The following is a 27,330-nucleotide window of genomic DNA, read 5'->3' as shown; positions in this document are numbered from 1 at the left end:
TTAACGTTTTCATCACCATTTTGTTTTTTACAATGGCCGCCATCTATCCATCTATCTATCCAGTTCAACAGCACTTTGTCATGTAGTAAGTACAGACGTGGAGCCGCAGGGTAGAGTGTGACAGCAGGTGTGTGATTTGACGTTTCTTCTTTCCTTCACAGGTATGCGCATCTTGGTGACGCTGCTCCTTGATACTCTCCCCATGCTGGGGAACGTGCTGCTGCTCTGCTTCTTCGTCTTCTTCATCTTTGGGATTGTTGGTGTCCAGCTGTGGGCGGGGCTTCTGCGAAACCGATGTTTCTTCCCAGAAAACTTCACAACGTGAGCAAATCGCCAGAGGGTCTGAAAAACATGGAGAATGGGAGAGGGTGGAGGAAGGGGATAGATTTAGGTTATGCTGGGCATTTTTAGAATTCTCTGGCCAGTCGTGTATGTGCTCAATCTGTATCAGCATGTTTGGTCTGATTAACGTACTGTGTGTTCTGGCTGTGGTTGTGTACATGGCCCCAGCAGACAGTTTTACCCACTGAAAAAAAAACGATGGCCACAGACCTCCCAAAATTTGAACAAAGAAAAGAGATGTGTTCCTGACTGTTGCCATACTGTGCTCTAAAAGTGCAATGAAAAGAAAAAGCATAACTTGGATGGTTGATGTGCGGATAATATGGTCTGCCTATTGTACCGAGAGAATCAGAGAGACGTCATCTTATGTAATCTATCGCTGTGAGTGCTTATTTTGGGTTCTTCCAGGAAACGTTTTCTAAATTGCTTTAATCATTGGCCAATTAGTTGTTTTGTTATATGATATTTAGATTTTTTAAATGAAATACTTGGGGGCTTTGCCCCCTGCTCACTTCGCTCGCCAAACCCCCACCCCCGCTCACTTTACTCGTCAACCTCCCCTGTCTCGGCCGCTCGCGTTGTGAAGAGGGGGGCTGAATGCACCCCAAGGAGACACATTTGCTCCTCCGAAACCCCCTCTTAAACGGTGATACAATGGGAAACAAATATATATATTTTTTTACCTCCTCTTTGCTCGATCAGCTGCTGGCTTGCTGCCATGCCATGTAATCTGCATCTCGCACGGTGCACTTTTGTCCTATCACCTATGTCCATATATTCGATCTCTTTACGCTTTTACCTTTTCGTCAATATCGCATTGAATTTTGATTCCGTGTTTGGAATTACATCATGACAACGCAACGTATAACTGCCCGTGAGTGAATATCGTTTCTTTCTCTCTATAAGAAATGTGTCTGACAATGGCATTCACACAAATGAGAAAAGATTTCTCTTGCGGGATTTCACTTTCACCAAACAACAAATCTTTTAATTCTCGCAGATATGCCTCTTCATTGGGAAGAAACACTTCTTTTCCCTGATGGCAACACGAATTAGACGATCTACAAGTCTCCGACTTAAAAGTTTAAATCCGAACAATATATTCGATCTCTTTTCGATGTTCCGTTAATAATTTCCGTTTGTTTGCAGTAATGTGATCTTTACTGTCCTTTTTTTGAGACTTTCAAATTTTCATACTTCCATTATCTCTCTGTGTACCGCGTCAATGTTTTTGAATTCTTTACGACGTTCTACTTTGTCATCTACTCTTTGTTTTATTTCCAACCCCGGGTGTGGTTAAATCTCTTGGCACAAAGACTCATCTTGCTGGACGTGAAAGTGTCTCTCTGAGAAAATCACGTCTCGTCTCCTTCCAACCTTCCAAGATTTTTTTTTTTATAATAGAGAAATTTGAAAATGACCATGATAAATGCAGTACCCAATAAACACAATTAAATTTTATAGTGGCAACAACTAAATCATGTTGTGAGGCTACTCACACTACAAAACAGCCATCTGAAATTTGTGCCATGACAGAACTTCTTCAGATTGTATGACAGCCCAAACGTAAGATGAAATCGGGCATCGCGTCCCATCTCATTCTGCACATGGAGCGATGGCCAATGACGATGAAATTCAGGCTAGCAACTACAAATGGGGCTTACAAGAATGCCAACATCGCACAGTGAATGCCCAGGATTAGGGAAGGTGGGGTGAATCTCCTCAAAACACTTTGCAATCTGCAAATGATGTACAGTGGATTCAGAAAATATTCAGACCCCTTAACTTTCTGCACACTTTATTATGTTGTAGATTTCCTTTTAAATGGATACATTTACCATTTTGCCCATTAATCTACACTAAATAACCCACCATAACAGAGTGAAAACAGGTTTTCAGGAAAGTTTTGGAAACGATGTGAAAATATTACTCTGAATGGCATTTTCATTTAAATGTTTAAAATTTAAATTTTCAATCCAGACCAGGGTTGTGGAAGGTGATTGCTGCTTTGGACAGGAGTCTATGCTAACTGTCATAGGCCGCAAAGCAGGGACAAACTCAGCTCATCACAGGACAAACATACACACACCCACTAAGGCCAATTCACATAACATGCATGTCTTTCGACAGGGTAAGGAAACCAGACCACACGGAGGAAGCCCACGCAGACACTGGGAAAACATGCCAACTCTACACAAGACCCGGATCATGAAATCAGGTCTCCTTACTGCGAGGCAGCAGCACTACCACTGCACCACTATGCCACCCAAAAGCCAGCATTTTAAAGAAAGTGAAAATGTAAGCATACAGTACAATAAAATAATAACCCTGTGCCCAGAGCTACCCCCATAATCCCAAACCAGCCTTGCGGAACTCAACATTCTAAATAACAGCAAAAAAGAAACCTGAGTAGGCAGACAAATGAGGAGCTGTGCTGCATAACCTTGTCATGGAGGTCATACATTTAAGGATTGGGATTGGGATAAAGACCAAGGGGCACCTGCACATGGACTAAATGTACCTTGTCTGACTAATTATCAATGTAGGGACCAGATGTTCCGTTGTCCCTCAACACTTAGAGATCCAAAGGGTCAAATTAAAAAAGGAAGACTTCCAAACAGAGTTAGAACGACCGTCATAAGATTTCCAGCAATTGGCAAAAGTGACTTTTGCAGTCAGAGTGAAGAAAGCTCTAGCAGTAGAAACATGTGAGGAAGTTAACAGAGAAAATGGATGCATGACCATTAGACATACCAGACCAAACATTAAACACTGAGGGGCAATCCCAAAACTTGTACATAGAGGTGCCTGATCTGTTTAAAGATTGACGATGACAGTTAGGGTTGGAGATCAAACCCCAGGTACATAGCTTACGTGGAGTGTAATATGAAAAATTAACTAACTTGAATTGGGTACCTTGATATTTTGGGCCTCTCAACACTAAAGTGACACACAGTATGGCCAAACAGTTGTGGACACCTGACCATGGCACCAAAAAGAGCTTGTTGGACAGCCCATTGAGACAGATCATGCTGCCTGTTTCTTCTACTCTACTCGAAGACCATGAGGTAGCAAACACCAGACCAGACCAGACCAGAGACCACTTGACATACTAAGACGTACTAATTCATATTGTTTTACCAACACTCCAGTTTGTACTTTGCTTATACTTTGTGCATATTATCTATAATACATGATGAGTAAATGTGTTACTTTTTCCCCTGCCTATTGTGGTACTCTATCTTGTTGTCTGAGGTGATAAATATAAAAGGTAATGTAACATATGAGGGCTATAGCAGGGATTTGGGTCATTTTGTTCAGGTCTACGTAATAAAGAGTGAAAAGGAAGGGAATAGGGTCACCCCAGGACCCTATCACAATAAACCAATAAGATTGACCTCAATATCAGCAAGATGTGGCTGAAGTGTGTCAAAAGACTGGATTCCACTTATGGTAACTAGCTGTCCCTTGTCTTCCTCTTTCATTTTTCAGACCTCCATCTTTGGGCCTTGACAAATACTACCATACAGAAAACGATGACGAGAACCCTTTTATCTGCTCACAGCCTCGGGAAAACGGCATGCGCTACTGTCGCAGCATCCCGATGTTGCGTGAAGACGGGGTGGAGTGCAATCTGGACTACTACTCGTACAACAGCACTGACAACACCACCTGTGTGAACTGGAACCAGTACTACACCAACTGCTCAGCCGGCGACCACAACCCCTTCAAAGGAGCCATTAACTTTGACAACATAGGGTATGCATGGATTGCAATTTTCCAGGTATGGCTGTCTTCACCTGCTTGATTATTTTTTCTGGATGTTTCAAGTTTATGATGTTCAAAATTAACAGATACACTCAGAAAAGTTTGACTAAAATTTTAAATGAATCGGGTTCACACTGCTCTTCTGAAGCCTTATAGGGTATGTGTGCTGTTATAGTTTAGCTGTTGGTCTTATCAGCTTATATAAATCTATAGATTTTACCCAAAGTTATCCAATTTATATAAAAATTGCCATATGGACCAGATGAAACACACAGAAGCAATTATTATGTATAAAAGATTTAATAAAACGGGTCAGAACCAAAGTATATTAGGGTGTTGTTATTATCGGGTTAAACTCTCATGGTGGAAGGTACCAGCTGCTGTGTGCCAAGTCATGGAATAAGACAGGTGCCAAACAAAGTTCTGTGGCTCTTCCAGCCAACCAAGCAATGTGCTGCTTCTCCCCTAAATTCAAATTGACTGTCATGTGCACACAGCATAATAAGATCCTTACTTGCGTGTCTCAAGTCAAGTTCTACATACATCTCAAGTGTCAGTAGTGACAGTAGTAACCTACCAACAACAGGCAATTAAACCTCCTTCATTAAATACAACATCGGAGACAGATAGGAGGTCACTCATCAGGTCCAAACATGCAGTTGTCAGAATTATCAGCCATAGAGTAGCCTTACGACTTGTGGGTAGAAACAGTCCCTGAATCTAGTGATGTGACTGGAGAAGGGAGGAAAGTGTCTCGGCAGTACATCTGAGATCTTCATTAATACAGCTTGCCTTTCTACTGCAACATGTCGTGTTGCTTATGTGCTGAACTAAATCTATCTATCTATCTATCTATCTATCTATCTATCTATCTATCTATCTATCTATCTATCTATCTATCTATCTATCTATCTATCTATCTATCTATCTATCTATCTATCTAAAGGCGGCTGCGTTAGACTAATAATCTGAGCCAAGATCACCTCCCTCTGTTGTAGTTAGTGGTCCTGGGCTGAGCAGGAGCTCTACAAAGATGTAATGCGGCAACTGTCCACCTGTAGAAGCTGACATAGATGGGGACATCCAAACATCTAAGAAAGTAAAGACGTTGGTGAGCCTTCTTGTCAGTTGTCCATTTCAGATTGTCACGCGATCCTTAGTCTGAGAAATTTAAACTGCTGATCCTCTCCACAGTCTCTCTGCTGATGTAGTTAGCAGTGTGGACTGCCTTCAGCTTCTTGGCATCTCTGACCAGCTCCTTGGTCCTAATGACACTAAAGGAGAGATTGTTATCTTGGTACCATTGACTCAGAAGCCAAAATCTTTTTTAATTGTTGTTGATCAGGCTTATGATTCTGGAGTCATAGTAGGACCCCCGTTTGCTTCCAGAATTGTCCAAAATCTTCAAAGCCTCAATCCAACATGGTGTTAGAAACTTTCCTTAGGGGTTTTTGGTTCCGTGCCTTCTCAATACCATCCCTGAAGTTCCTGCAGATTTCTTGGCCAACAATTCATGCTGCTAACCATCCCATTCCACTTCATCTCTAAGGTGCTGTTTTGAAATCTGGAGATTTTGCATTCCATAAGCAGTAAACTGAAGCCAGCATCATGTGTGTGGGAACCTTCTTGAGATGATGTGTGCTTTGTGACATGGTTCATTAAGCAACTTGAAAAAGGGTAGACTGTGGCCATAAATGACCAGACATGGTCAGTAACAGTCCATAGGTATGTTGTGGCAATCAGGTTGACATTAGGACATCTAATGTGTGCAAAGGAAACATTACCTGCACTGTCACACTCCTGTGATGTATGGTTTTGAAGGCATAGGACTTTTATTTTATGATGTTGTTTCTCTTTTAGACTTACTAATATTTTTTACTTTTGTATTTTTGTTTACCACCATTTTGTATTTTAATTGTTAGTAATTGTCACTGCCATTTTGTGAGTTCTTTGCTGTTAGCAATGATGCCCATTCCTGTCATTGAAGTCACAACATGTGACATCATCAGGTTGTCACTATTTAAGATGGCAGCTCACTGGCAACTATAATTGCAAGATTCCGGATAAAACCAAAATTAAGTTTACACAAGTCTTTTTCAAGGTTTTGGTACTGATTTATGCTAAGGTTTTTGGCTACAATTTTGGTTACTGTATTGAGTTTATGTAGTTTAGGTATCGTCTCCTTTTCTGGTTTTGATCATTTCCTGCTTTGACTAAGCTCCTGGTCCATTAGCAGTATTCTTTTTCTTTATTGCCCCATGATCGTAGCAGTAGACACACACAACCACCCCAAAAACCAATACCATTGGCACTATAGATTTTTTAAAATAAAATTGGATTCAACAGTCTCCACAGTAAGGCTGAGTATACTCAGTTATAGAATACAACACGCACATCATGTAAATGTAACTTTGGGTGATGCCGTGTGATTTGAGCTCTTACATTTTCTTGTCAGCGTAACCAATAGATGATGTTAGACTGCTTCATATTTAAAATATATATTAATTTTAATATATTTGAATATAGGTTAAATATTCTGACTTCTCTACATTCTAACCTCATGTACCGCAAACGTCATTCAGAGGTCAGCATTGGAATATTTTCACAATTATCAATTACGCTTTTGTATGTTCATCAAAGATTTGCACTTACATTATGTTAAACAAACAAAAATCTGAATTTTTCCATGGCATTAATAAAGTTTATTTCATCTAATCCAACCTAAAATGTATGAATATTCTCAAATTTTGACAAATATTCTGTGCTAATTAACAATCGGTGAAGAATCATCCTGTGATGCCCCGTGTCTTGTAATAAGCTTTTTAGACCTTCTTTTCATTTGCTCACCAAGCTTCATTGCAGGTCAGTTCCAGGGTTCTACTTCATGAAGAGGCAAATTTGTGGGCACAGTTGAACCTTGAAGGTCTCAGACAAATGTAATCAGCAGGTTTACTGTAATTGTTTTTCTTGACTAAGTTTTCATAGCCTCACATAGCGAGAAGTGTGTGTGCTTCTCTGCTTCTCGTTGATTACAGCAGTTTGCGCACGTGATGAAGTTGAACTCTGCGTACACGTGAAGTATCAGCCATCAAATGCTACAGAAAAGAGAGTCACAACGGCAGGCATTTCTAGCTGAAGGGGCAGCCATGATGAAAACAGAAAGTCTGCTTTTTATTGGACAGAAAAAGTCCAAGTCATTAATGACAGTAGACAATAGAACAGAAGTTATCCAACCAAACAGAAGACAAGATGGCGATCTGTAAATTCCTGCTTCAGAGTAATTTGCCACTGACTGGAAGCAGGAATGATTTTCAGTTCAGTTTTGAATATTCAGGTATAAATGTGAAATTATTACATTGTAGTTTGTTGGAATACTTAATGCAGCCTCTCTGGCTTTAAAGAGAAAAGTTTATGAAATCTATGTGAGGAGTAGCCTGCCGTGTGGTAGTGATACAGAGCCAAAGAAGCAAAGTTGGAAAGAAGAGAGATAAGGAATGATCAGGTGGGTTTGTGGAGTGTCACGGAATAAGGGGAACATAATAATAATAATACATTTTATTCATATAGTGCCTTTTGTATGTTCAAAATGAACACCAAGTTGAAAGAAAGATTTGGTAAGAAGGCAGAGGAGAAACAGAATAAATTGGTTTGTGCAAAGGGCACAGAACACTTGGGTGAAGAGGTGCAACAAGATGGTGACGGAGAGAATGAGGCCACAAGGGATGCCATAGAAGAAATAGTTAGAGGTGGTGTCAGAGCATGTGACAAGTATAGATCTCATCACAAGAGATAACTGTAGAAACTGTCCGTTAAACTGGTAACTAGCGTGTCAGAAAGCCAACTTTCACATGGCGAAGGGCAGATCCAGACAGTGATGGACAGGTGGCCCAGCCTCCTGGGGGACCACCCACAAAGCCGACAGTAAACTAAAGTAATATTAACATAGCTCAACGAAAAAGACATAAAACAAGACCTTGAACCCTGGCTGAGATATAACAGGTGTAGGCCTGACGATATCCAGACATTTTCTTAATTAATGTAGCATCGAGACACTTATAATTTAGAGCACCTTCTGGTCACAGTTATTAGTTTGTCATTATGAATCAATCCTAATCCTTTGTGAACCCAAATAGTACACTGTATTACAAGACCCTAACTGTAAATGTGTTCAGTCGTGTATGGTTACTTGACTTTACACAGTAACTGCTTAGCACTAATGGCCTCTTAATGTACCTGTATGCACAGCTGTGCCATTACCCGAGTTACATGATAGATTTTATTTATGTATGTAATTAACATAGTAACTACACTGTAAGTATACTATAATATTAAACACTTAATGTAAAGTTTTGTGATAAATATTTATCAATATACGAATGAGCTGCTGTGTGTTTTCTTGGTGAGACGCAGGTGAAGAGATACCCAGCCTGTAGGTCGAAGAGTGCCCAGAGGTATAAAACTGCCCCAAAGGTTACTGTGAGCAAACTGGGAAAATGGAGGAACTTAAAGACTGGGGTGGTCATGTATTCCAACTGTTTAATCCACAGTTTCACTGATGCGTGACACAGCTTTAACTGTCAGCCTGGCCATTGTCTATGTGCAGTTTACACTTCCCTCAGTTTTTGGTCTCACCAACCCCATGTTAGAATAATTACAGTAGAGACACTAAACTGTTCCAGTGTAAATGAGCCCAGCCGTGTGGACTTGTGTGTCATTCAGATGGGTTTCTGCCTACAAAGGCTCACTTGTGAACTCCTTAGGCTTGACTTGGTAAGCCAGTTCCATTTCACTGTTGAGTATAAGGACCAGATCTGAATTTGCCTCTCAGTCCAAAAGTGGGAGAAGCTCACGGCAAGGGTGCCACCTCCTTGAAATGATCCAAAGTACATAGGTGAGTTAAGAAAATATCTTATCATACCAGTCTCCTGAACCAGCCACTAATGCCTCCCTTACTCTCTTTATCAGGTAGAGCAGGTTCTTTATGTTTCTTTCCTGTCACCCCACTCTACCAGGCTGCCATTTTTATCCAGAAAAGTAAATTGTTAGCTGCTAGTGTTAGAAAAATGCCAAGGCTGCCCAAGTGATGGGAGGGCATCCTGACCTTCTGCTCCTCATGACAGTGAATTTTGAATTTATTGGGCACCTCGCTGTTCTTGGAGGGGTGCAATACAAGGATCTATAGTTCTTGATTTTTATTTTGAAAACTCCCAGCTGGCTGTAAAGTGTGAGCTTTCTGGTAAATTCTTTAAGGATCTCATGTTGTTTGTTTTAAATAAGGGGAAAGCAAGCTAGTGTCCTACTCAGCATAGGGTTTCATTTGCCCTAAAGCAGAGATTAAAAGACACATTATTTACTGAAAATTGTCTTGAACTGTTAAATTTTCAAAGATATTACTTATTGGCTGGCCCAGCGCTGTTTCAGCCATGGAATGGCCAAATGGGGGAGGCAGCTTGATGGATGAGGTCTCCAGGACTCTCCAAATCTTCTTATGTGATATCATCTACTGTTAAATTCTGCTCCGTACTTCTAAAATTTTAATTTCTATACTGTATTGAGGATTTGTTCTGTTCTGTGTATTGTATTTTATTGTATTGACCCCCTTATTTTGACACCCACTGCACGCTCAACCTACCTGGAAAGGGGTCTCTCTTTGAACTGCCTTTCCCAAAGTTTCTCCCATTTTTCCCTACAAGGTTTTTTTGGGAGTTTTTTCCTTGTCTTCCTAGAGAGTCAAGGCTGGGGGGCTGTCAAGAGGTAGGGCCTGTTAAAGCCCATTGCGGCACTTCCTTATGTGATTTTGGGCTCTACAAAAATAAATTGTATTGTATTGTGTTGTGTGTACTAAGTAAGCGAGAAAGGCAAATGTGTTTGTGAATATAAAGATCGTGTAATGACTACAGTAGACTCTGATCCAGGAGCCTCAAGCATACAGCATCACATTGCATTATTTCTGACTCTCTAAAGCCATACTTTGCAGTGCACAATTTTCTTTTTTTTTATTATTATTATTATATTTATACTGCTCTTGCTTTCTTTGTTTCCAGTTCTGTTTTCTCATTCATGGGTCAGTGTGTTAGTTTTCATTGACCACCTGCCACTTGAATGATCCACCTGGCCTACAGCAGCAAGACAGGATATAGAGAGCTGGGCTGGCTGGCTTCCCTGTGTGCCCCCCCCCCCCCCCACCACTCCCAAAAAAAAAACAAAAAAAAAACAAGCAGCATGTCTGTCATTTACTGTTGATCCCAAATGTATCTGATACTGAAGTAACATGTCTCTCCATTGTCAATTCCTTTTAGGTCATCACTCTTGAGGGCTGGGTGGATATCATGTATTTCGTCATGGACGCCCATTCTTTCTACAACTTCATCTATTTCATTCTGCTCATTATAGTAAGTAACATGTGGGGGGTATGGAGATGTTTAGGGTAATACTGCATTAAACTGGGCTTCTTGAAGAGTTGCAAAGACTTTACATGCATATCATATGGCCACGGCATCCCATTGCTCATTTCTCTGGTCCACGCTGTGAGTACCGCAGCCCACATTACTGATGTCCAGGGTAAGGCACCAGAACTGCAGGAATATAAAAGACCTGAACAGGAATATAAACAGCAAGCTGGTTAAGTCTGCCGGTGATACCAAGTGGCACATAATCCATTGGAGCATCACAGAGGTGACTTTTACAGCATATGTGCTTGTGGCAGATTTAACGTACGTAAATGTAAAGTGTGACATGTAGGAAGTAAAAATGTGAGATAAGAATGCAAAATGGAAGGTCTGAAAATTGAAAGTACACTTTATGAGAAGGATTTAGTGCAAGCCATTAAGAAGGTGTTTTAGTGGGGAAGAGTGTTGGGGTGACCCTGTCCTAAAACATAGATTATTTTATTTCCATTCTTCCTTCTGAAGATCCACACCATGCGGTGCTCTCCATAATGTTTGGGACAAAGACACATTTTTCCTTGATTTGTCCCTCTGCTCCATAGATTAAAATTACAAATCAAACAATTCAGACATGATTAAAATGGAGTCTATGCAGACATTTCAGTCACACTAGGTAGAAATTATAAGAGTTTTTATACCTGGTCCCCCCATTTCCAGTGAATGCACAGAAAACTAATAACCAAGACCTAAGTGAATATTGTAAAAACAATTTATTCTAAATGAAAGGAAGATGCGATCAAACTCTACCATGCCCCAATGAGGCCAGATTTGACAAACGTTGTGTTATTCTGGTCAGCATACAACACAAAGGATAGGCTGTGGCCTACACTGTGTGGACAAGAGAGCACTGGGCCTCTCTGGTCTTGGATATGGCTGTTGTGGAAAACACTTCTAGGTCATCCAGAATACATGTGAATTCTTCTACTGCTTTGGGATTCTGAGGGGAAGTGCATTCAAAGCTGAAAGCAGAAATGAACTTCTTCCCACAAAAGAATGAGGGTATTTGGGAGTAATTAGTGACGCCAAGTGCTAGACTGAGACCTTAAGAGCTCTGCTGTTAAACCTGCATGAGATTTTTACAGTAAGTGAGCTGTTATCTAACCAAATGGGCTTTGATTGGCGTAATTATAAAATATGTTTTGCTCTAATGTGAGAGAATACATGTGCCCTGCAAAGGTCTGGTGGCCCATCCAGGGCTTGTTCTGGCTTCGTGAGAAGTGCTGATGGATTGGCTTCAGCTCCTCATGACCGTGATGTGGATTAAGTGAGACTGAGAATATGATCCACGTTCAGGATTTATGTAGGTGTTATTTTTGGTTTGTATGTTTGGGTACGGTGTCATGTGTAAAGTCATTTATTGTTTTATTGTTTTCAGGATTGGGGAGTTGATTTTTAAAATATCAATCAACAGTTCAAATTATGGAGAACGGGGCGTAGATCATGAGCAGTCAACTAAAAATAGGGAAACTACTACCCGCATGCACAGGTTTGTTGGCACCTTGGACAGCTCCTTTATTCCAGCTGGCTAAGGATTCATAAACTTCAATGAAAAGATGGAAGTACGATTTGATGAATTGTCATTGTGGCTTATCTGGCGAAGGAGGACTAGGTGCACTCATTTTTGTTCCCTCATTTTTAACTGATTGCCCTTGAATTCAAAGTTGTCATGCCGGTTGGTTGAAGTTTAAGCTTGTGAGACACATAAAATGTTATCTACTGTAAAGTCATCACATCAAGAGATTTGTGGCTTCCGGCAGTGCCCCAAATTCACAATTGAGGTACCAGGTTACTGACCATTTAAATTCACAGATATTCAAATGGCAGTAAAGATAAAGTTAAAATCGGAAGAGGAGACACTTTGTGCCATATAACATTATGTAGACTTGATCAAGAATTGGTTAAGATGAAGGAAAGTGCATTTTAGGAAAGGCCACCTGTAACTCCATCCAATGGCTTCTGTCCAGCACTTATGGTACCCACATGGGCTGACACCAGAATCCAAATCATGTAACACCATTACAATTTGAGAGGCGTAGCTACATGCCATGGGCAGTGCATTGTACACTGCAGACTATAACTCAGTTGGCTTTATCCACTACAATCAGAATGAATGACTACTGGAGATTCATGTTCTCTCTGTACCAAATTGCACAGAGGTTTATGGGATTCTCGCCTGTTTAATCTGTTGAGTGTTAATAGTGAGAAGCATGGCTGTTCTCCCAGAGGTGTTATCCAATGTCTTCCGGTGGGTGTTCCACCATTCTAAAGCCAGAAACGGGAGAGTAGTTACCTCCTGTGCCCCTTTATTTCCCCTTGTGAGAAGCCATCAGACACTCCCAAGGCTCACATGTCTGACATCAGACAGACTGATACACATAGCGTAACTCTCGCTCACCAGATCGGCCAAGTCTTCTTTTTCTTAAGACCATCTCTAATGTATCATTTCCTCCAGTTCTCTGTAATAAATCCTCATTGACAATTTTTTCTCTTAGAGACCTTTTATTATTAGTTATTATTTGAGTGATGTCTTTACCTAAGGTTTACAACATTTAAGATGCAATTGTTTCCATTTCTTTTGTTTTTCCAGTTGAAGCACAGGCAGGTGACGTGACTCGCTCAGGGTCACACAGTGTCAGGAGTGGGATTTGAACCCACAGCCTCAGGGTTTGAAATCCAAAACCGTAACCACCACACCGCACTGACATATCTAGTGAGCACTAATGAAATATTACAGTATAGCAAAGTAAAGCTATTAACATTTTCCATATGAAGTTTTTTTTTTCTTCTATTGCAGCCAGAACTGCACAAATTTTTTTCAGTGTAGTTCAAAAGTACAGAGGCGACTCTAACCTCCCCCACCAAGCATCTTACAGTTTTGGTAGAATTCTGGGCGACATTTTCAGGTTACAGCAGGGTACGGATGTCTCATACATCAATATTAATGAAAGGGGAACTCACAAAATGCACAATGCATCAGTATAACGTGAACAAAATTTGCCGCCCCGCTGCGCTTTTCTCACTGCGGTTTCACTGCACCCTCTGCAAGTGCTAGAAATGCAATTAACAGCACAATACTGGCCCTTCAGATCTTCTGATTTATTTTTAATGAAAGGTTATATAAACCATTAAGTAACAGCCTTACATTGAGAATATCATGCGGGCCCACTCTGTGGCTACTGTTGGGGTAGAAAGCCTCCCCTCTTTGGGAGACTGTCAGTGATGTCTCTGTTTTGGCGCTGCCTTCTTCAATGTTCTAAATTGTCGCTGATTAAAGAGCAACCCAGAAGTTGTCTTTCAACAAAGACAAATTGAGCCCGATGCTGCCTCATGCGTTCACAGCTGGATTATGTAAAGCCCTCATAAAATCTCACCATGAATGGCCGAGGCTGCTTGAGCACATTCAGAGCAGAGGCAAACATAAAGAAGAAACAGACCGGTTCTGGCAGTCCTCTTAACTGGCTTTCCATTCCTGCGCTCATCAGCTGTAGGAGACTTCACATTCATTATCTGTAACAATGTTCATGCAGCAGGTGTGTATTGTGATTACTGTGCCTACCTTTATTTGTAATTCTGCATGTGCCCCAGGCCTAACATCTGAGACGAGGTCTTTCTTGGTGCAGAGTGCAGCGGTGCGGAGCCGAGTAGATGTTTTCTCGTGGTACAATCCTAGGGTGACCCTGTTCTCAACTTTATACTCTTTTTATTATGCAGACCCCATCAAAATGACCGCAAATAAATGCTGTAACCCTCAAATGTTACGCTACCTTTTATATCGATGACCTCAGGCAACAAGACAAAGTACCAGAACAGAAAGGAGAAAAACTTACACATTTATTCATGCCTGAGATTTTTCCTTGTTAATATTAAAAACTAGTCCCATAAACATAAGGATGTGCCAATGCACACCATGCAGCCTGATAGTCCTAGATGTGTAATTTCAAGCAGCACATAAACTTGTACTTTTACTCATTTCTCTTTTTTGCCAGTTCATCATCTGCATAAGGTCAGGCAGACATATGGCCACCGAGGGAGAGACTTGGTCTTTTTCCTCCATGGATGGGAAAATGGCAGATGAAGAGATAGATAGAGAGGCACAGAGACCACAGTTGCGCCAGTCCTTTATTTTGCTGCCACACATCATGGACCATATGGGGCGTCGTGGTGCAGAACGACTCTCCTATCCTAATCAGCCACAACCCAGTTGCCCAAGGTCCAATAGGACATGCCGACTCCCTACTTCATGCCAGTTCTTGTTTCGGGATGACCCCATTCCATCTCTAGGCTAACCTTGTTGCCATGTCATCTCAGGCTAGCTGGTCAGTTTCAGGGGTTAACTTGTCCTTTCCCAGGGCAATGGCTCATAGAATGTTCTTATAAAACTGACTGCAAGTAGATTGATGAATGCTCCTACCACAAATTATGCTCAACCAAAGCAACATTTCTAAAACTTTGGTGAGTTCACAATGGCTTTCTCTTTCTCTCTTTAACTCATTAATTCATTCTTACATGACAATTTACAAACAATTATGAAAGTATTAAAAATAAATCTACCTCATAGTAGAGTAGAATAATTGCACAAATACAAGAAAATGAGTACAGTTCCCTCAGTTAACCAGGCACACATTTGGTGCAGTGATGGTTGTCCTTCTGGAAGTTTTTCTCATCTCCGCCGAGGTTTTCTGGAGCTCAACCCCAGAGTGACCATCGGGTTCTTGGTCACCTCTCTTAATATGGCCCTTTTTCCGTGATTGCTTAGTTTGGCTATGTGTCCAGCTCTAGGAAGAACCTTGGCTGTTCCAGACATCTTCCATGTAAGAATTATGGAGGCCACTGTGCTCTTTGGCATTTTTTTTTTTGTACCTCAACACAATCCTGTCTCTAAGTTCTGTAGGCAATTCCTTTGACCAGATGGCTTGGTTCTTGTCAACTGTGAGACTTTCTATAGACAGCAGTGTGCCTTTCCTAATCAGGTCCAGTCAATTTAATTGACCACAGGTGGACTCCAAACAAGGTGTAGAAACATCTCGGTGATGATCAATAGAATGGGATGCGCCTGAATACATTAGCCCAGATCTCTAAGGTACTGCTTTCATTTTGTCATTGTGGACCCTTGAGTGTTGCTTGATTAGAAATAAAAGGATTTTAGCACAAGGATGCGACACCATAACATGTAATACGAGTGAAGGGTCCGAAGATGTGCTGAATGCACTGTAATATGACATTATCAAACCTTCTTAGTCCAATTCAGGGCTGTCATCCATTATCACACAGGGAAAGGAAAATGAAGCCTTAATGAATGGCGCAGAACCTCTCGGGAGTCGGCACATCCAATAATCTCTCAAACTAAAGCTGTGTTTTTTTGCTGAATGGCTTCTTTTGGTGGTCAATGTAAAAGGCACTTAATAACATAACGCCTGATTATATTTTAATATCACTAAATTGTGCAAATCACTACAGGAAGACATTTCTTTTTCTCTGCATTGAAGCTATAAGTGGCACTTGTGTAATCTGAGGCGTGAAGTCGTTGTTGCCATGTTAGGTTAGGGAGGTGAGTATGAGGCTAAAGTCCGTTAAGATGTTCTTGAAGGTCCGTCTCCTGCTGTACATGAAGTCATGTGCAATGTGAATTTTTATTGGCATGAAGACATGACAGAAGTGCCCACTGTGCCCAGTTTGGACTTCTTCTTCACACCAAAGGAAGTCTCTTGACAGCCCCACCTAAGTACATTGCATTTTCTTACCCAGATGGCACTTAGGGAGAATAAGCAGTGGGGAGTGCCATGTTATTTTCCACATTATTTTTTTTTTCAGCTACTTTATTATTGCTATCCACTGTGAAATGCCCTTCAGCAATTTTCCAAACATTTTCAGTCTGCCAGTAAGCAGGCTGGAGGCTGTCCCCAGGGTCTCAACTAGAGCCATCTTTTGTGGTCTCTTGTTTTCAAGCATGTGTTCTTGCTAGGCATCCACATTTGCCATAAAGCCTACAATGGAAAAGCTGCAGCTATTAGCAGGACCACCAGAATGAGGGCAAAAAGGCCTGGCAAAGCCACTGCACTCAGGCCCGGCAGCAGGCAGTGATTTAGACAGGCAAAGCGCTCCCCCCCCCAAATATCATGTCAAGCTGCCTCCAATCTATCGGGTATCCTGTTACATGTTGGATTTTTGGAAATTTATTACATCATGTCCCCCCAATATTTCACACACACACCCCCCCCTTACCATTTTGGTCTGGAGCCGAGGCTGACTGGTTGGCAAGCACCATGGAAGTCCACGCCAGCTAACCCAAAGTTGTTCATACTTTTGAAACAAGCCGGATGGGTGGGGTGGCTGCTTACTGCATAGCATTGAACTCCTGCAGTGTGCGCCTGTTGTTAGGATGAACTTTGAAAGAGACTTCCAAATCAAGCCTGCCTGAGACTCCTCTCTTGAAGCTACGCCCCAACGCTTTTCTCACTCATGTGGAAACACCTTTCTAGATGGACCTGCAAAAGCCATCCTGGTGTAAGTCACTTTTGTTAGTGTACCATCATTTGGCTGACCCATCTCCTACCTGAGGCCTTTAAGCTGCTGAGTGAAGAAGAATTATTTCATGTGTACTCTTCCATGCATGCATTTCTTGACACCATTAGAATCAAATTAAATCGAATGCAGGCCGCCTGACGGTGCAGTGTTTAATGATGCCGCTGCCGCGCTGTTTCAGGTGCCTGTGATTAATCCTGGGCCTGGCCACACGGTGTGCACGGCTCCCTGCGTGTGTTTTCTTTCTGCATCCTGAAGATTTTCAGTCATTTTCTAACCTGCTTAGTCCTAAATAAGGTCACAGTGGGGTGCTGGAACCTTAACCCAGCCAGCTTAGGGTGCAAGGCAGGAGCAAACCATGGATAGGGTGGCCAGTCCATCGCAGCAAAGATTTGTGTGTATTGCGTTAGTTAGGTGTGTGCGTGAATGGGTGGGCTCTTCAGTGATCTAACACCCTGCAAAACAGTCATTTCTTGCATTGCATCCAGTGCTCTGAGGTAGACTGTGGCTATCACCACTCCTAGCAGATCACATCTCTCTATTATAATAAAGAAATCTTGGGTCGAGACGTGAACTTCTCAGAAGACACTTTGACGTCCCGTAAGATAAGGCAGTGAGGCAAAAGCACAGCTGCTGTACAGGCTTTTAAATGAACACGCAGCTCGGCAGCAGGAGCAGCAAGCCAGCAGCTGATTCGTCTGCATCTCCTTAGTGATTTTGGGCGAGCAAAGCGAGCAGGGGGCAAAGTTTGGATTAAAAAAGATAATATAATATAACTAGTCATTTAGCCCGTTACAATAACAGGCGCTAGAACAGTAGTGCATAAACATTAGTAGGAACAGTCTATATTAAATGGCAAGGGACTATGACCTCATTCTTTTTGTTGGTCGTATTTTTCTTTCTTTCAGCCTTTCTTTTGTTGATGTTTACTTGCTGAGCTGACCATTCTTCGTGGGCTGCCATCGTGTATTGTGTGTCTTTAATTTTCTGTGACAGTAATACCGTCTTGTACGTCCGCTGGCTTGTACGTCCGTAATATACCTTTAATTTTCTCTGGTGGTAATACAGGCGTGCGCATCGGTAATATGCCTTTAATCTCCTCTGACAGTAATACTGGCTTGTATGTGGCTGTAATATGCGTCACTGTATTGTGTACCTTTAATTTCCTCTCGCAGTAATACTGGTTTGTATTTCCGTAAAACGCCTGTAACTTTCTCTGACAGTAATATCGCGCATCTCACCGTGCCCCGCGCATGCGCACTTCACACACACGGACACCTGGACGCACACAGGGATTTTATTAAAGAGGATATAATATAATATGAGGGTAATTTAAAAAGTAAATTAAAAATTACACGGTAACCACAATAGATATAAGCTGACGCAATACAACACATTCCCGATGGCTCATGGGTAATTTGAACACATAGCACTCTGCCGTTAGTCTAGTTGAAGCCAAGGTCCAGTGAACATGGATGCTCCGCTGTGGGATTGTACCACTTTTGTGCAGCACACCATAGTGAGATTTCTTTGGGCAGAAGGAGTGAAACCTGCGGAAAATTCACCAAAGGATGTTGGCTTGTGCAGCTCAGTAAGCGCTCATTGGTTGTCAGCTCTCACACACACAGAGCGCACCCCAATAACTAAAGACAAAATCAAACCTGTTTGAGGGGCAAGTCGTGGACTGGTTGGAATGAGTCACCACCAATGGCCACCGACTCGCTAAAATTATGCAAATGAAAGCTATGGCTGAAAATCCCTGGAAAAGTCGTGTAACGTGACATGGCTTTATCATGTCTTTTTTTTTTTTTTTACCTCATTGACATTTTCCTCATTGGTCTCCATTGGCTCGTAATATATCATAAATTTTCTTTATCTTCTGTCTTCATGACAAAATGAGATTTGATTTTTATTACCAATCACTAAAAACTTAATGGTGTAAGTAACTTTATTAAAAAAGTATCATTTTTCGGAGAAAATTCTTTGAATACAATTGAGCCTGTCTGAGAATGTTATTTTAGGTTATGATATGTTAATAAGATATCATTTAGTCTACCCCACAATCCTGAATTGGATTTACTAAGTAAATGTAAAGTTTATTTTTTTATTTGATTTGATATACTTTTTAAATCCCTGAGAGGAAGTTGTCTTTTTGTATGCACAGGGTCAGACATTGCAGAGCACCCCTGGAACAATTTTCAGGTTAGGGGCCTTTCTGAAGGCATCTCTTCTGGCAGTAATGGGATTTGAACCAGAAACTGGAGCACACCCTTAGCCACAGAGTCACATTACACATAAGAAGTAAAACTGTGAGGTTTAAAAACACAATGGGAGCTCTGAAAATCAAAAGTACACCTCATGAAAAGGACTTAGGAGTTGTAGTGGACTCTAAGCTATCAACTTCCAGACAGCGTTCAGAAAATGTTAAGAAGACTTAACAGAATGTCAGGTTATATAGCGCCTTGACGTGCTCAGTACAAGTCCAAGGAGGTTACACTCAAGCTTTATAACACACTGGTGAGGCCTCATCTGGAGTACTGGGTGCAGTTTTGGTCTCCAGGCTACAAAAAGGACATAACAGCACAAGAGAAGGTCTGGAAAAGAGCAACTAGGCTGATTCAGGGGCTACAGGGGTTGAGTTATGAGGGAAGATTAAAAGAGCTGAGCCTTTACAGTTTAAGCAAAGGGCATTAAGAGGAGACCTGATTGAAGTGTTTATGACAGGAATTAGTCCAGCGGATCGAGAAGATGACTTTAAAATCAGTTCAACAAGAACATGGGGGCACAGTTGGAAACTTCTTATGGGTAAATTTCACACAAACACTGGTATGTTTTTCTTTACAAAGAGAACCACAGACACATGGAATAAGTGACCAAGGAGTGTGGTAGACAGTAGGGCTTTAGAGACCTTCAAAATGCAATTGTTATTTTGGCAATATTAGGTGGCTAGGATTGTTGAGCTGAATGGCCAGGTGACATCAACATTTTTCTAATGTTCTGCTGTTTAAAGACCCAGAAGAAGTGCTTGATGAACTGCTGTCAGCTGCATGCTGCTGCCTAGTTACTTTGGTCATCCTGCACCCTCAGTGAAAGCACTGAATAGTTTAGTGCAAGTCACCAGAGGTGAACATAAAGGATTATGTGCAGGTCAACGGAACATCAATTGTACAAAACATACAAGCTGTACGAACATATGCGGTATGGACTCTGTGAACAGGATTTAGGGCTTTATGTTGATTCCACATTCTAACCCTTGTGATAAACGGACAACAACTGGAGTCCCCAAGAAAAGCTGGGGTGCCGTCTGGGCCAGAAATCAGGCTTCGTAAGTGCCATGTTTGCCAACTAGGTTCGGTAGCTGAAGGGGCTCGTCTGAGCAGGTCAGTCACAGGGAGTTGTGTCATGCCCTGAAACGAGATGCTCTTTCCTGGGAAAGTCTCAGTTTTATACTGTCACAGTTCAAATGGGATGTCATGCGCTTTAACAGAGTCTGGATGGTGATCCTCATATCGTGACAGACGCCCTCCAGTGAATGCACAGAAAAAAATGACCAAGAGTATAAGTCAAAGGACAATGAGCTCAAACTCTATAATGCCTTAATGAGGCCACATTTGAAGTATTTTGTGATATTCTGGATACCATGCAGTGGCTTGAATGGCCTATTGTCATCTAAATCTTGCTAATGTTCTAAGCAGGTTTGAAAAAGTGTTTTGTTTAGCTTAATATTATATACAGTAAGATGGTCTTACTGCCTCAGCCATCAGTGCTGTTGCTGCATCACATAACCAGTGTACTGGACCTGGGTCCCATATTGGGGTTTTCTTCTGGGTGCTCCGGTGAACTGGGTGTCTGTTTGTGTGAGAAAGGCCTGCATAGTGAAGCGGCAGTCATCCAGGGCTGCTTCCAGGACAGGCTTTAGCCCCTACAATCCTGATATACATTAAACAGATTCAAGAATAATATGATAGAATATATTACACCATCTGCGGTGGGTTGGCACCCTGCCCGGGATTAGTTCCTGCCTTGTGCCCTGTGTTGGCTGGGATTGGCTCCAGCAGACCCCCGTGACCCTGTGTTTGGATTCAGCGGGTTGGAAAATGGATGGATGGATGGATATTACACCATAGTGGTCTTGTTCAGTTCCCCACAGAGGTGTCTTCAGTGTGCAGTTTGCTTGTTCTCTCTGTGTTAATGTGAATTTCTGCTGGGCCTCTGCTTCCTAAAACAGGAGTTTGGTGTTTCTAGTTTGACCTTGTATGAGTCTCAGAGTGTGAGTGTGTACGTGTGTACGTATGTGTGTGTGTGTGTGCTTGACTGCACCCTAAGTCCTGATGACGCTCCCACCCTTCAATAACAGGGACAGACTTTGGCTCTGTCACCCTAGATTGAAAATCCTGGGTTCAAAGATTAAAAGGACAGATGGGTGCTGCCTTGTGTCACTCCCCACTGGAACCTTGGCTGTTTTTTGCTTTTTGTTGGTGGTCCATAGAATGCCCGTCATCTAATATAAGCTGCATATTGTGTAAATGGTGGCAGTGACAATGGGAGTGTGTGGCACAGCATTCAAGGCAGCTTCTTGATTTATTCCTGTGTTAGATGTACAGCAAGTTTGGTGGTGAAGCCGTGTTTCCAGTGTTGACAATGGCTTATCTTCCTTGTCTCCTCGTCTAGGTGGGCTCCTTCTTCATGATCAACCTCTGCCTAGTTGTCATAGCAACCCAGTTTTCGGAGACCAAGCAGCGAGAGAGCCAGCTGATGAAGGAGCAGCGTGTGCGCTTCATGTCGAACGCCAGCACACTGGCCAGCTTTTCTGAGCCCGGAAGCTGCTATGATGAGCTGCTCAAGTACCTGGTGCACGTGGTGCGCAAAGCGAAAAGACAGCTGGCCCAGGTGTACAGGATGGCGGCCACCAAAGCGGGCATCCAGGTGGGGCTAGGCTCAGCTGCTGAGCGGCCAGCTCACAAGAGAAGAAGGAAGAAACATCAGAGGGCCTCTGTTCACCACCTCATCCATCACCATCACCACCATCACCACCACTACCACATGGGAAATGGCAGCCTGCGGGCGCCACGCTCCAGCCCAGAGCTTGGTGACCCGGAGACAGGCTCGGTCCACAATACCTCTGGTCGTCTCATGCTGCCACCTTCATCTGGCTCCAATATCAACCTCCTGCCACCTCCCCTGGGCAACACAGAATCGGTGCACAGTGTCTATCATGCCGACTGCCACTTTGAGCCAATCCACTGTGCCCCTTCACCTGAGAGCAAGAAGAAAAGCACTGCACCACCACTGAGCAGCCTGGGGGGCAAAAATTACCCTACTGTGCACCCAACCTGTGTCCAGGAAAGCCAGAAGGAGAAAATGCCAGTGGATCCTGGCAACAGTGGCTGCGGTGGCACTTTAACCAACCTGAACATCCCACCCAGACCCTTCAGCACCATGCACAGGCTTCTGGAAACACAGAGCGCAGGTCAGTTTCCATAGCAACCCACCGTTTGAGGCTTGTTTACTGCATGAAATGCCAATGCGTCTGAAAACAAGATAAACATCTCACCAAGCAGTCGAACCTCTCATGGCCCTCTGCAGACACAGATAGCCTTTGAGTCATATAGCGCCTTTCAGTGTTGAACACCACCACAAGCCAAGTGCCGAGTGGCGGTACATTTGGATTGTTCCTTACAAGTGCAGCAAAGGCAGATTATATGATTGGCTCAGGGTTACAAAATGAGTGAAGCGGGGAAGATTGAACTGCAGCCATGGGGCTTATAGTCACTGGGCCACACAGAGAAGCTAACAGAATGATAAGTCCGCATTAATGACCAGCATACACGTGTGCAACGGGTTTAGACAGAATTCAGACCCCTTCACTGTCTGCACACTTTATTGTGTTGTATAGAATTCATTTTAAATAGAAACATTTGCCATTTTTTCCTGCCAGCCTACCCTCAATAACCCATAATGATACACTGAAGACATGTTTGCAGAAAGGTTATTAAATGTATCAAACATCAAGAACTGAAAGTTCTCCTTCGTAGATGTATTCTTCTTCTATGAAGGAGAGATTTGAAAATCTTTTTGAAAACATGTTTTCACTTTGTTGTAGAAGAATTCAGACCCTTAATTCATGTACTTTGTAGAAGCCCCTTTGGCAGCAATTCCAGCTTCAGGTCTTCTTGGAAAGTCTCTTCCACACCTGGATTTGGGCAGTTTAGCCCATTCTTCCTGGCAGATCCTCTCCAGCTCCATTAGACTGGATGGGAAGTGTCTGTGAACTGCCATCTTCAGGTCTCTCCACACATGTTCTCTGAGGTTTAAGTCTGGGCATTGGCTGGGCCTAATCAAGAAGACGTGTCCTGAAGCCACACTAGCATTGTCTTGGCTTTGTGCTTAAGGTCATTGTCATGCTGAAAGGTTAACCATTGCCTCACTCTGGAGCAGGTCTTCTTTAAGGACCTCTCTGTATTTGGCTGCAGTCATCCTTCCCTCAGTACTGACCTTTCACATTATCACTGCACACCCATAGCGTGATGCTGCCACCACCATACTGCACCGTAGGGTTGGTGATGAGCAGTGCCTGGTCTTCCCCAGACGTAGTTCTGACCAAAGAGTTCAATTTTTATCTCATAAGACCAGTTAATCTTTTTCCTCATATTCTCAGAGTCCAAGTAGTCTGCAACATTCTTTTAATTGGAGTGGCTTCCATCTAGCCTCTCTACTATAAACGCCTGATAGATGGAGTGCTGCAGAGATGGTTGTCCTTTCAACAGGTTCTCACCTCTTAGCAAAGGAGTTCTGAAGTTCTGTTAGTGTAGGTATTGTTTCCTGGGTCACCTCCATGACCAAGGCCCTTCTTGACTGGTTACACAGTTTGGCTGGATGACCAACTCTGGGAAGAATCCTAGTGGTTTTAAACTTTTTCTATTTCATAATTAATAAGGTCCCATGACCCTGTAGTTAGGATATAGCGGGTTGGATAATGTATGGATGGATGGAATTAATAAGGTAACTGTGCCCCCAAAGAACACTCAAAGCTTTAGAAATGGTTTGATCCCTTGCAGTGCTCTGTGTCTCACCACGATTTGATGGTGGAGGTCTACAGAGAGTTCTTTGGACTTCATGGCTTGATTTTTTGGCGCCAACATGCGATATAAATTGTGGACCTCCCACACACAGGTACACGTGTGCCTTTCTGAATGATGTCCGGTCAAGTCAGTTTGCCACAGGTAGGCTTCAATCAAGTTTTAGAAACATCTCAAGGAGAATGAAATCAAACAAGAAGGCACCTGAGCACAGTTTGGAGTACCACAGTAAAGGGTCGGCATACCGATATACAGAAAATAAGCGACTTTAGCTTTTGATTTTTATTAAATTTGCAAACCTTTCTGAACCCATGTTCTCACTTTACCATAATGGGTTATCGAATGTAAGTTGGTGGGCAACATCTACAAATTTAAATGTACAATACAATAAAGTGCAGAAAGTAAAGGGGTCTGATGATTCCCTCAATCCACTGTATGCCTCAGCTAACGGTATCATTTTGAGGGACTCAGTTTGCCAGCCTACATTTCTTTACGTAAACTGCAAGATACTATGGGATGGTACACACCTTGAAAGGTTGCCCTGTTTCCTATATGACCTCAGCTCACCAAATCTTCTTCTTCTTCCTCAGGTCCCTGCAAAGGCACTTGTAAACTAACCAGCAACCTGACCAATGTGGACAACCTGACCTGTGACCCTGAGAGCTGCCCACACTGTATTAAGTCTCTGAACAACGACTCAGAGGGAACCGACAACGAAACCGCGGACTCGGACAGCGAGGGCATCTACGAGTTCACCCGAGATGCCCACTACAGCGACAGTCGTGATTCACAGAAAGGTGGAGCTGCGATGGGTCCTCGTGCTAACAAAATCATTCAGTTTCTGAAGCTTGTGTGCGAAACCTTCCGTAAAATTGTGGACAGCAAGTACTTCGGGCGAGGGATCATGATTGCAATCCTGATCAACACACTCAGCATGGGGATCGAGTACCATGAACAGGTAGGAGCGTCCGTTTTATTTTTAGACAATACGAATATTCTCGCAGTATTTCTTTGTTCCGTACCCTTTTGTTTAATCCAGCTTCCATAGTCACACAACTAGAACATAGGAGTCACATTTTTATGACATGAGCACTAGATGTTTTTGGGGACAAGCGTCACATGATACAGGCCTTCTTTACTGTTCATAATACGTATAAATTGCATTTCCTCTTGAACAATCAATTTTACATCAATGAGATGCAAAGTAATGTTGTTTGCTGTATATATAAACTGCTGTAATGATGGTGTTTCTTTGCCTTCTTGTCTACTTTACTTGAGAACAGGAACGGCATGGCGCTGTGTGTAATAAATACCACACTTGTTTATGCACATGAGTGCTTATCTCCAGTCTGTGTTATGACTGGCGTTTTTTGTTCATTTTTTTTTTCAGTTTCTTGTGATCTTAAAAAATGACCTTTGTGTTGATTCCTGTCATTAGTTTTTGTGAGCTTCAGTTCAAAAGTGGAAATTACTCCATTTTTGTTTTGGCCATGACGATGTATCCCTAGATGCACCAGGACTGGGCGACTGTTTAGAGGGCACACGAGCAGCCCTAGTGTAGCCGAGATTAGACAAGCGTACCTGCTTTTCTGCTCTTACTATTTTAGATTAGTGGTTCTTGAATTTAGCTCTATCCCCTAATGTTGATTTTTGGTTTGATTTTGGCAGCGCTCTTTTTGACTCCTGGTTTATTTGCTTTTGACTCCGTTCTTTCTCCTGATCCTCACTCACCTGTTCTTCTGGTCTGACTGCCTTATTTAATCAAACTTTCTTTAAACTTTGAGTGTCTCTTCCTACCTATAATTGTTTTCAGTGGGGTTGAGACTCAGACAGATGGTTTGTCACCTTTTTCAACACTCAGCATCAGAACAGAGCATCATTAAGGCAGACAGCACACGTACAATAAGTATAGTATGAGCGGCAGAGACCGGAAATGGTAATTCACCCTGTCGGGCACTAAACTGAATAAAGTGGCACACAGACCGAGGAAAACGAATGGAGCTAGCGGTTCAGCTGAGTTTCATCCTGTGCAAGCCCACCTGCTTTTTTAACCGCCTTGACTTTACCCCGAGCTTGACTCAAGTTTGGAATTCTGTGCAGTTACAGTTAGTCTTGGGGTGACATTTAATGATCTGCTTTACCATGTTAAGCCAGAATAACATTTGGGACAGAATTCTGCTGCCATCTATTGGATGAAATAACATCATGCCGCAAAAAAATCAAGAATATTTGTATGCATTTTGCCACTCTAGGATAGCTTATTAATATTTATTAGTGGGGTGGAGCCTTCAACTAAAACACCCAATGGCATGTAAAGGAGAAGCTGTAAAGCCAGTTTTAGAACAAACTGAACCATTAGTTGAGTCGAGCGATAGTGATGACTGTGTGAATGGATCATCAGACGTTGACACGGATAGTGAAACTGATGCATACGGCACTGTGTAACCAAACCACTCTGATACATCTGGTGAATTCAGTTGCCTGAAGGTTCACTGTGGTGCATGTAGCTGCAAAATGGCTGCAGTCAAGTAGAAGGATATGAAGGATGATAGACCCCTAAGTACCATTCACAATGTTGCAAATGTCGTTCGTGTAAAGTGAAACGTGGAAGTCACTAAGCCTTGCACTGCGGTAGTCTACAGTAGCAGAAGGGGTGTGTCGACTATGCTGATCAGGAACTGACGTTCTACTGTCTCTTGAGCAAGCAAGAGAATAAATATGACAAGACACACTTCTACTGTCCCCATTGTGGCGTCAGGCTGTGCATTGATGTCACAAAGGACAAGCACTAAATCTGCATCAGTCTACCAGTGGACCCTCGGCATACCTTTCTTTCCGACTGTATTTAAGTTGACATTTTGGTATTTATATGTTTCTACTAACATAATTACGTTTTGTCTTGTTGAAAACAATTCAATGTTTTTGCCTTGTTTTTCTGGAGGTAAACGTAACTTAAAGCAGGCTACACCCAGGCTTCCCCACTACAAAAACTCAGTGAAAAGATCAGGAGATGAAACAACAGAAATGAAACAAAATAAAAGGTCAAAAATTAGACACCAAAACCCCAGAAAGCTAGGCGAAAATGAAAGCAGTAAGCTCGTGCAAGAAAGCCAAAAGCCATAACTCGATCAGAAACACCACTAAACTCAATCCTCCTCTCAAACATCATGAAG

The 27,330-nt window shown here is 42.4% G+C and overlaps 1 protein-coding gene across 14 annotated transcripts in view; it reads left to right on the top strand.

Annotated features, from left to right (window-relative positions):
* Nucleotides 1-27,330, top strand: part of cacna1g (calcium channel, voltage-dependent, T type, alpha 1G subunit) — a 453,630-nt gene that overhangs the window by 242,167 nt on the left and 184,133 nt on the right. For all 14 annotated transcript variants that reach the window (XM_051936495.1, XM_051936491.1, XM_051936490.1 and 11 more), the window contains exons 6-10: nt 162-321; nt 3,835-4,126; nt 10,410-10,502; nt 21,750-22,548; nt 24,748-25,115. In XM_051936495.1, coding sequence (XP_051792455.1) covers nt 162-321; nt 3,835-4,126; nt 10,410-10,502; nt 21,750-22,548; nt 24,748-25,115 — 1,712 coding nt within the window. The remainder of the gene's footprint in view (nt 1-161; nt 322-3,834; nt 4,127-10,409; nt 10,503-21,749; nt 22,549-24,747; nt 25,116-27,330) is intronic.

The sequence above is a fragment of the Erpetoichthys calabaricus genome, chromosome 14 (assembly GCF_900747795.2).
Source record: "Erpetoichthys calabaricus chromosome 14, fErpCal1.3, whole genome shotgun sequence".
Lineage (NCBI taxonomy): Eukaryota > Metazoa > Chordata > Cladistia > Polypteriformes > Polypteridae > Erpetoichthys > Erpetoichthys calabaricus.
Note: the sequence above shows the minus strand (reverse complement) of the source record. Positions and strands in the feature narration are given on the sequence as shown.